Raw genomic sequence first — 11,472 nt, 5'->3', positions numbered from 1 at the left:
ATATGACTGTAGTAACTTAGGTTGTTTTTTCGCTTTGATTGCAATATCGTTCTCATAGTCCCTTTCCGATGTTCGTCTTATGTTAATGTAATCGTTCCTAGCTCTGTTGTATCTGCTTCTGTTGTCCTCTGTTCTTTGTCTTCTGTACTTCCTCCACTCCCGTCTGCTGGCCATTTTTGCTTCCTGACACTGTCTATTAAACCATGGGTTATTATATTCCTTCTTATTTTTTCCCTTTACCGTTGGTATAAATCTCTCTTCGGCCTCCTGGCATTTCTGTATGACTAGGTCCATCATATCTTGGACTGTTTTTCCTCTAATTTCTTCCTCCCACTGCACTTCACCCAGATAGTCCCTTATCCTCATATAGTCCCCTTTCCTGTAGTCAGCTCTCCTTTCCCAGATCTCTTGTCCCATGGTCACAAGTTTGAATTCCATCATGTAGTCAAAGACTAGGACACAATGGTCACTGGCCCCTAGAGGTATTTCATGCTCTAAATTCTCGATATCTTCTACGTTCTGGGTGAAAATCAGGTCTAATAGGCTCGGTGCATCTCCTCCTCTTTCCCTTGTGTCTTCCTTCACATGTTGTGTCAGGAAATTCCTGTCTATAACATCTACTAATTTTGCTCCCCACGTTTCGTCCCCTCCATGGGGATTCCTTGATTCCCAATTTATCTCTCCATGATTTAGGTCCCCCATGATCAGCAGCTTCGCTCTCATTCTGTGGGCTAGTGTTGCTGCCTTCTGCAGTTCATCTATACATGCTTTGTTGTTGTCATCATACTCCTGCCTGGGTCTTCTACTGTTTGGTGGGGGATTGTAGATTACCAGGATCACAATCTTCCTCCCATCTACTGTCAGAGTTCCATGTATGAAGCTTGTGCACTCATTGGTAACTCGATTTCCCAGGTCTTCAAACTTCCATTTCCGCTTTATTAGGAGTGCTACTCCCCCTCCCTGTCTCTGTGTCCTCTCTTTTCGTATCACCTGGTACCCTTCAGGAAAGATTGCATCTGAGATCATGTCATTAATTTTAGTTTCCACAATTGCAACTATGTCAGGATCTGCTTCACTCACTCTTTCTTTTATCTCTTCTGCTTTATTAGATACCCCATCAGCATTGGTGTACCAAACCTTGAGATTCTTCATGGAAACTCTTGTACCAGAGTTCTCCCTTTCTCTGGGGATCTGGGGGATGTCTGGGGGGTGACTGGGGGCAGAGGGGATCTGGGGGGTGTCTGGGGGCGGGGAGGGTCCGGGGGATGTCCGGGGGGATCCGGGGGGTGTCTGGGGGGGTCCGGGGGGGTGTATGGGGGGTGAAAGAGTTCAGGAGGGGGGTGTTCAGAAAGAGTGCTTGGGGGGCTACTGGGGGCTGGGCTTCTAGGAAGGTAGGTAGGAGGGTCTGGGGTAGGGCCTGGGTAGGTAGGTCTGGAGTAGGAAGGGCATACTGGGTCTGAAGATTAGGGAGGGCATAGAGGGATTGGGAGATAGCGTAAGGTTGGGAGACAGATAGAGGTTGAGAGGTTGGGAGGGGGAAGGATAGAGGGGGTGGGGGGACCTCCCACCTCCCTTGCAAGGGTGGGGGGTCACATGGAAGGAGAGGGGATGAGGAGGGGTGAGGGCTGGGTAGGCTTTGGGTGTTGAGGGGATGAGGTCTGGGTGGGTTCTTGGGGTTGAGGGGATGAGGTCTGGATGGGTTTTGGGGGTTGAGGGGATGAGAGCTGGGTGGGTTTTGGGGGTTGAGGGGATGAGGGCTGGACGGGTTTTGGGGGCTGAGGTGATGAGGGGGTCCTTGGAATGTGGGATGAATTTGACTCCAGTGGGGTCAGAGGGGTCAAGGGATGTGCTGGGGAGATAAGCAGGGGCGGCTGATTTGGGGAAGGGGTGACCTGAGAAGCACGTGTGAGCTGGTTAGCATGGGGTGGTTTAGCACTGGGGTGTGTAGCTGCGCTCAAATGGGAAGAGTCGTAATGTTGTTTGCTTGCTCTGTGGGCAATCTGTTCCTCCTTCGACATGAATTTGTCAATAAATACGTTGTAGTAATTTTCGCTACCTCTGAGTAGGTGTTTGTGATGCAGTATGTAATCCACTGCCTCTTCGTTAGTGAACTGTACCAGGACAGGTCGTTTCCTGTTACAGTTGTATGGTCCAATGCGTCGGTGGACTTGCACCTCATTCCCTGCCATCTGGGCTCTCATGTCTCTCAAGATCCCCTGTAGTTCCAAATCCTCAATCTCCATCCTTTCCTGCCTCGATGGTGCCCTGGCTTCAAGTAATCCATGGATTATGATTGTCCTCTTTCTCAGTTCAGGGTCATGCTGGTGGCCCTCTCCCTGGCTGACCCCCACCCCTCCTACACCCGCTACTCCACCTACTACTACTCCCCCTTCCCCTGCCAAGCTTCCCTTATTCCTGCCAAATTCATTAGTAAGCCTAGATATTTCTCCTTGCCATTCTACCCTGCTCTTCCTGATTTCCTCTTGAATATAATCCATAAACTCTTGTTTGAGTCTTTGAACCTCGCCCTGTATCTTATTAAAGACTTCACTTTTAATCCCCTGGATTAGATCACCTATCCAAACATCCCTCTTCTCTACAAATTTCCCAATCATCTCCACAAACCTATCTTCTTCCTCAATCATAATACTGTTGGACCTAGACACCCTTCCTGACCTAGTCATTGCTATAATGCAACCTTACCCACTGGGGTTCCAAGTATCTTACCGTCCTGCTAACACAATAGGTGAGTGAATCTCCAAGCGTCGTCCCACGTGGTGGTAGAAGGTTGCTGCCGGGGTGAGGTCACGCGGTCAGAGGTCGGTGAGGTCTGCTCCACACTGCCACAATACTTCCTCAACTATTTTGAATTACGCTATTTAAACTGTTTTTCTTCACTACCTTATGGCTCTGGCCAAAACTCAAGGTTTTTTCATTCACTTGTACACACTTTTTCACTTCGAAGTTGCCTGATTACCCCTCCCACTCCACTAGTGAACCAGGAGCTCCCAACCCACGTCCACCCAACACGATGGTCACAAGACAAGGCGTGTGCGTGTGCGTGTGTGTGTGTGTGTGTGTGTGTGTGTGTGTGTGTGTGTGTGCGTGCGTGCGTGCGCGTGTGTGTGTGTGTGTGTGGTGTGTGTGTGTGTGTGTGTGTGTGTGGTGTGGTGTGTGTGTGTGTGTGTGTGTGTGTGTGTGTGTGTGTGTGTGTGTGTGTGTGTGTGTGTGTGTGCAGCATGACTCAGCAACACATCACAGCCACACGCTCAACGTCATAATTAATCACCACCCCGGACCACCCCGGACCACCCAGGACCACCCAGGACCACCCTGGACCACCCCGGACCACCCCGGACCACCCCGGACCACCCCGGACCACCCAGACCACCCCGGACCACCCCGGACCACCCAGACCACCCCGGACCATCCAGACCACCCGGACCATCCGGACCACCCGGACCCCCCAGACCACCCCGGACCTCCTCAGACCTCCTCAGACCACCCCGGACCACCCAGACCACCCCGGACCTCCTCAGACCTCCTCGGACCACCCAGACCACCCCGGACCATCCAGACCACCCCGGACCACCTCAGACCACCCCGGACCTCCTCAGACCTCCTCGGACCACCCCGGACCACCCCGGACCTCCCCGGCTCTCTAAAATGCTTGTCCCAAAAACATATTTTGCTTCATATTTGGTATTTTATATATTCTCTGCACAACGTTAACTTTGTTACATTTCCAAGTTCTCTAAAAAAGGATTATTATTATTTTATAAAGTGTTATTCAAACAATAACCGACAGCTCTTGTTTTGAAGGAGACTCTGGCATTGTTAAGTGGCTGGCTTGAGGGGAGCCGGTCGGCCGAGCGGACAGCACGCTGGACTTGTGATCCTGTGGTCCCGGGTTCGATCCCGGGCGCCGGTGAGAAACAATAGGCAGAGTTTCTTTCACCCCTATGCCCCTGTTACCTAGGAGTAAAATAGGTACCTGGGTGTTAGTCAGCTGTCACGGGCTGCTTCCTAGGGTTGGAGGCCTGGTCGAGGACCGGGCCGCGGGGACACTAAAAAGCCGCGAAATCATCTCAAGATAACCTCAAGATAAGGGGTCTCAGGGACCCTCCCTGGAAACACAAACCGAAACTATCTCTATTTTCCGCTTGTTACAACTTGCAGTAAAGTTGTTACATTTTGGCTTAACGTGTTTATGACGTATTAGAACGTTGTTACAACTTGCTATATTGGTTGTTATAACTGGTTAGGAGGTGTTAAAACTTGTTCCAACGCTGTACCAAAGTCGTAGTTTTCGGCGTGTGTTTGGCGGGAGCTGGGAGCAATACCCAGCTTAGGACGCTATGACCAAACTGTCTCAGCTCTCCTGTTGGACGCCCACAGCAAACTAATATTTCTCCTTATTAATTAGTCACTTTGTTGCAGTCTTCCTTCCTACGACATACTCTCAGCACCCTATATGAAGTACTCTCAGCACCCTATATGAAGTACTCTCAACACCCTATATGAAGTACTCTCAGCACCCTATATGAAGTACTCTCAGCACCCTATATGAAGTACTCTCAACACCCTATATGAAGTACTCTCAGCACCCTATATGAAGTACTCTCAGCACCCTATATGAAGTACTCTCAGCACCCTATATGAAGTACTCTCAACACCCTATATGAAGTACTCTCAGCACCCTATATGAAGTACTCTCAGCACCCTATATGAAGTACTCTCAGCACCCTATATGAAGTACTCTCAGCACCCTATATGAAGTACTCTCAACACCCTATTTGAAGTACTCTCAACACCCTATATGAAGTACTCTCAGCACCCTATATGAAGTACTCTCAGCACCCTATATGAAGTACTCTCAGCACCCTATATGAAGTACTCTCAGCACCCTATATGAAGTACTCTCAGCACCCTATATGAAGTACTCTCAACACCCTATTTGAAGTACTCTCAACACCCTATATGAAGTACTCTCAGCACCCTATATGAAGTACTCTCAGCACCCAATATGAAGTACTCTCAACACCCTATATGTAGTATTCTCAGCACCCTATATGAAGTACTCTCAACACCCTATATGAAGTACTCTCAGCACCCTATATGAAGTACTCTCAGCACCCTATATGAAGTACTCTCAACACCCTATTTGAAGTACTCTCAACACCCTATATGAAGTACTCTCAACACCCTATATGAAGTACTCTCAGCACCCTATATGAAGTACTCTCAACACCCTATATGTAGTATTCTCAGCACCCTATATGAAGTACTCTCAACACCCTATATGAAGTACTCTCAGCACCCTATATGAAGTACTCTCAGCACCCTATATGAAGTACTCTCAACACCCTATTTGAAGTACTCTCAACACCCTATATGAAGTACTCTCAGCACCCTATATGAAGTACTCTCAGCACCCTATATGAAGTACTCTCAACACCCTATATGTGGTATTCTCAGCACCCTATATGAAGTACTCTCAGCACCCTATATGAAGTACTCTCAACACCCTATATGAAGTACTCTCAGCACCCTATATGAAGTACTCTCAACACCCTATATGAAGTACTCTCAACACCCTATATGAAGTACTCTCAACACCCTATATGAAGTACTCTCAACACCCTATATGAAGTACTCTCAACACCCTATATGAAGTACTCTCAGCACCCTATATGAAGTACTCTCAGCACCATATATGAAGTACTCTCAGCACCCTATATGAAGTACTCTCAACACCCTATATAAAGTACTCTCAACACCCTATATGAAGTACTCTCAACACCCTATATGAAGTACTCTCAACACCCTATATGAAGTGCTCTCAACACCCTATATGAAGTGCTCTCAGCACCCTATATGAAGTACTCTCAGCACCCTATATGAAGTACTCTCAGCACCCTATATGAAGTACTCTCAACACCCTATATGAAGTACTCTCAGCACCCTATATGAAGTACTCTCAGCACCCTATATGAAGTACTCTCAGCACCCTATATGAAGTACTCTCAGCACCCTATATGAAGTACTCTCAGCACCCTATATGAAGTACTCTCAACACCCTACGAAGTCCGAAACGCTGCGCGTACTAGTGGCTGTGCAAGAATGTAAGAACTCTTGTACAGTATATATAAATAAATAAAAATAAATAAAAAAGTGCTCACTTAGTGAGCACTTTCTTTCAGACGACTTATTTTGTCGTCTCAGAAGCTCTAAGAGTGAGCACTTAGAGGTCAGGAAGACTGTGTGACACTACGTACACCGCCTCCAGGGGTGAACATCTTGGTCAGGTCAGTGTACAATTGTTGTCGTGTGGCGTCTGGAGACATTAACTGGCTGTCACGTGCTACTTGCGGGGGCAATATGTGTCCTTGAGCAAAGATGGTTTACATTTTAAATTTTGCCCCGAGGGGCGAGTTTATTGGGCAGCGCCACTCATCCTGTGAGTGGACACACCGCCATAGTGACAGTATTGGGCAGCGCCACTCATCCTGTGAGTGGACACACCGCCATAGTGACAGTATTGGGCAGCGCCACTCATCCTGTGAGTGGACACACCGCCATAGCAGCATGTATGCATAGCAGCACTCTCCAATAAGAAGAAAATCCGCTAGGTTGTTCATCCTGTCACTTGTACCCAGACACAGCTGGGACTTGCTTAACTGTCTCAAGTGAACAGCTCCTCAAACAAAAAGATTAACATCTGTCAACCCTTAAAAGCTTACGTTATCTTGCGGGTGCAAAATGGGGGAATCTTTTAAGAACAGTATCAATATTTGACAAATAGTGTTTTCCTAACTCAAACAATGTAGGGTTTATTATTCAACACATATTTATAATGTCTTTTAGGTGTTCACATTCACGTAGATAGTGGTCAAGGCGGTGTCCATCACTCTCACCACAGATTCTGCAACTTCGCTGATCAACTGTTGTTTCCATTCCAAATCTCCATGGATATTTGTATCCAAGACGGATTCTCGCTATTACTGATTCTCTCCCGCGTCCTCCTCCTCTTCGTCCATAATGATTGGGATTGCCAGTTGCAACCATGTTGTACCATCGTACAGATTCACTAGTTTGTGCTTGTATCCTCCTTTCCTCAGTTACCTTGTCGCGGTGATGTTGCCTGACAATACCTCTAATTTGTAGTAGAGTCTTGGGTATGAAGTATTCAATATAGTCTCCTTCAGCAGCCAGCACATCTGCTCGTTCATTCCCACATATTCCAACATGGGAGGGGATCCACAGAAACTTGATGACTCTTCCCTGATTGGTAAGTACTCTCACAGCTCTCTTAATTTCAGCGACTATTGCAAGATTTTCTGCCCGATTTTTACTTAGGCTTTGAAGTGCTCCTTTTGAATCAGTACAAATCACTGCACCATTAGTGTTCCCTTCAAGAAACCTTAACGCCATAACAATGGCAGTTAGCTCTGCTTGCGTTGAAGAGGCATAGTTCTCAATACGCGGTTTCCCTTCATTTCTGCGTTGGAAAACATTATCCTTAATTACCGTGTATGCTGCACCAGCCCTGCCATTGACAGGATTAGATGACCCGTCAGTGTAAATTTGATCTAGTTCATCTCCGGCTTCTTTATAAAGGTTCCCGAGATACTTGTGCCTCATTTCTTGTGGTATCATGTTGGATTTTTTCGCTGCCATCTCGTTAATGATAATCCTACATGGTTCATCCTCCCAGGGAGGTAACCTCTCTACAGGCAGGACTCACGGGCTTGCTCAAGCAGGTGAAGCTCTTCGAGGAAGCAGACTGATCTGTGATGCCATTTTTTGCTTTTCCTGTTTCCCCCTGAAAGTCGCGCAGAACTCAGTTTTTTCTTAGCCAGAGATCCCCATTACAATGATATTGCTATCTTATTAATTGCAAGCTTAGCATTCAGCACCTTAATTCTGCTTTTAACACCGAGGAGGGACAACTCCTCTCGTAGATTAGACGTTTTGGCAGTTCTTGGAACTCCAAGAATGATTGTCATGGCTTCATTCTGAATGCTTTCAAGCCTTTTCATATCGATTTTGCAGTAGGTGCATAAGACTAGTGCGGCATAGTCTATGACGGAGCGCACATAGGCTGTGTACATCATTTTAAGCACGGCAATAGAGGCTCCATGACCATTCCAGGTCATAGCTTTCAGTGCCCTGAGTCGACTTTAGCATGTTCCTATGAGTTGGTTGAGCTCCTCTTTCTTCCCCTTGTTAGAGCCGACAGTGACGCCAAGGTACCGATAGTGGTCAACCCATTCAAGTGTTACACCATTAATTTGTAGTTCTTCATTTTCTCCCCGCGTGTGATGAGAGTATGCTTTTGTCTTGTTTGTGGAGAGAGTGAAACCGAACTCAATACATTTCCTTCCGAGGAGTTCAATGAACTGTTTAATTTTTCCCAAGGTGGGAGCTTGTATTAGGACATCATCTGCCCATCCCACTTGTTGTGTTCCTTCCGGAAAATCAATATTTACAATGGCGTTCATAAGTACATTGAATAGTGTGGGGCTTAAGACTCCTCCTTGTGGGGTCCCGAGTTCCATATTCATTGTTCTGGAGACTGCTCCGTTGAAGCAGACCTTGGCTTTCCTTCCTGTGAGGTAATCTTCAACTCATTTCATGAGTCTCCCCTTGACACCCATGCATGCAAGCTCGTCCAGGATCACAATCCCCTGCGCTTTGTCGAAAGCTCCTTTGATGTCAACAAATACAGAGTACTTAGTTGAGTCATTAGCCAGGTAATTGGGGGCCGGGCACGAACGCTGTTTTGCGAGCAGCGAGGCGTCGCTCTACCGATCAGCAGCAGGAGGACGCAGACTAAGTAATCAACACAAGTTTTTATCTTCGGGTGACGGGGACGACGTGTCGCGGGAGATCACCCGGACCGGCGCCTCATTTGAATAAGTGGGGACGGGTGGCCGGACATCCATCACGCCCGTCCAGCCATTTGTCTCAAGTGATTTGGCACACACGAGTTGTTTAAGTCACCGCCCCCAGCGAGTACTGTGACGCGACCAGTGATGGATGGTTCCTTGCTGACGAGGCGCTTCTCACCCCTTCCTTCCCCTCACTCTCTCCCCTCCTCCACCTCGCTAACTCCTTCTCCCCTCTCTCTCTCCCCTCCTCCACCTCGCCAACTCCTCCACCCCGCCAACTCCTCCACCTCGCCAACTCCTTCACCTCGCCAACTCCTTCACTCCGCCAAATAGACCCAAAAACAGTGAAAAGACGAAGCTTCCTCTGTTCCCCCTATTTTTTTTTTATTTTGCCCCGAGGGGCGAGTTTATTGGGCAGCGCCACTCATCTTGTGAGTGGACACACCGCCATAGCAGCATGTACAACACTCCCCAATAGGAAGAAAATCCGCTAGGTTGTTCATCCTGTCACTTGTACCCAGACACAGCTGGGACTTGCTTAACTGTCTCAAGTGAACAGCTCATCAAACAAGAAGATTAACATCTGTCAACCCTTAAAATCTTGAGTTATCTTGCGGGTGCAAAATGGGGTAATCTTTTAAGAACAGTATCAATATTTGACAAACAGTGTTTTCCTAACTCAAACAATGTGAGGTTCATTATTCAACACATATTTCTAATAACTCTTAGATGTTCCTCCTTAATTCTGTGTCGCCACTGGGGGTACCATCGGGGGTACCCCCATCATGACGCTCTGGGTGAGGCTCTACCACCTGGGTACCACCAGAGTACCACTAGGGTACCACCAGGGTACCACCAGGGTACCACCAGGGTACCACCGGGGTATCACCGGGGTACCACCATCATGGCCCTCTTCCATTACCAGAAAGTGTTCAACACCACCCATTTGGGTGACTTATTCTAGCTCGTTAAGAATGCGGTAATTAACAGTTATATGTGTGAGTGGATGAAGGAATGCCTCTCTGATAAGAAACAAAGGGTCAGAGGGAGAAAAGTCATCAATAGTGTACCACAATGATCTTTATTAGGACCTTTCCTGTTTTAAAATATGGGAAGTTAATGAGATGGACGAAGATATAAATAACGTGTGTGGAAGTACAGAGGACCCAGACACACTTTAGATATGGTCTCAGAAATTAATACTTTAATATTCCCCTGAAAATTGCACACGACACGCAGGTCCAGTATGGGGTGAAGAGTAGAAACCTTCCCACAATAGGAGGATATATACCATGGGTTATCACTCCTCATCTAGAGACCCACATGATCAGAATAGCCTAAATAATGGAGCTTTGAAAATGATGCGTGAATATTTAAGCATTTGCCAGACCCACTCGTGCTAAAGCTGAACACTAAAGCGCCCTGTGTCCCCACGCGCCCTGTGTCCCTACGCGCCCTGTGTTCCCACGCGCCATGTGTCCCCACGCGCCCTGTGTCCCCACGCGGCCAGTGTCCCCACGCGCCCTGTGTCCCCACGCGCCCTGTGTCCTCACGCGGCCAGTGTCCCCACGCGCCCAGCGTCCCCACGCGGCCAGAGTCCCCACGCGGCCAGTGTCCCTACGCGCCCAGTGTCCCCACGCGCCCAGTGTCCCCATGCGCCCTGTGTCACCACGCGCCCAGTGTCCCCACGCGCCCAGTGTCCCCATGCGCCCTGTGTCACCACGCGCCCTGTGTCCCCACGCGCCCTGTGTCCCCACGCGCCCTGTGTCCCCACACGCCCTGTGTCCCCACGCGCCCAGTGTCCCCACGCGCCCAGTGTCCCCATGCGCCCTGTGTCACCACGCGCCCTGTGTCCCCACGCGCCCTGTGTCCCCACGCGCCCAGTGTCCCCACGCGCCCAGTGTCCCCACGCGCCGTGTCCCCACGCGTCCAGTGTCCCCACGCGCCCAGTGTCCCCACGCGGCCTGTGTCACCACGCGCCCAGTGTCCCCACGCGCCCTGTGTCAGCACACGCCCTGTGTCCCCACGCGCCCAGTGTCCCCACGCGCCCTGTGTCCCCACGCGCCCTGTGTCCCCACACGCCCTGTGTCCCCACGCGCCCAGTGTCCCCACGCGCCCAGTGTCCCCACGCGGCCTGTGTCACCACGCGCCCAGTGTCCCCACGCGCCCTGTGTCAGCACACGCCCTGTGTCCCCACGCGCCCAGTGTCCCCACGCGCCCTGTGTCCCCACGCGCCCTGTGTCCCGACGCGCCCTGTGTCACCACGCGCCCTGTGTCCCCACGCGCCCAGTGTCCCCATGCGCCCAGTGTCCTCACGCGCCCAGTGTCCCCACGCGCCCTGTGTCCTCACGCGCCCTGTGGCCCCACGCGCCCTGTGTCCCCACGCGCCCTGTGTCCCCACGCGCCCTGTGTCCCCACGCGCCCAGCGTCCCCACGCGCCCAGCGTCCCCACGCGGCCAGCGTCCCCACGCGGCCAGTGTCCCAACGCGCCCAGCGTCCCCACGCGCCCTGTGTCCCCACGCGCCCAGCGTCCCCACGCGCCCAGCGTCCCCACGCGCCCTGTGTCCCCACGCGCCCT

General features: G+C 50.1%; 1 protein-coding gene across 1 annotated transcript in view; it reads left to right on the top strand.

Moving 5' to 3' along the window:
* Positions 1–10,367: 10,367 nt before the first annotated feature.
* The window catches only part of LOC138357461 (proline-rich protein 36-like), a 35,532-nt gene continuing 34,427 nt past the window's right edge, over positions 10,368–11,472 (top strand). Inside the window, exon 1 of the mRNA XM_069314316.1 lies at positions 10,368–11,349. Within this exon, the coding sequence (XP_069170417.1) occupies positions 10,368–11,349 (982 nt within the window). The remainder of the gene's footprint in view (positions 11,350–11,472) is intronic.

This window comes from Procambarus clarkii, chromosome 78 (genome assembly GCF_040958095.1).
Source record: "Procambarus clarkii isolate CNS0578487 chromosome 78, FALCON_Pclarkii_2.0, whole genome shotgun sequence".
Taxonomy (NCBI): Eukaryota; Metazoa; Arthropoda; class Malacostraca; order Decapoda; family Cambaridae; genus Procambarus; species Procambarus clarkii.
The sequence above is the reverse complement of the archived record's forward strand: the minus strand, read 5'-3'. Positions and strand labels throughout refer to the sequence as shown.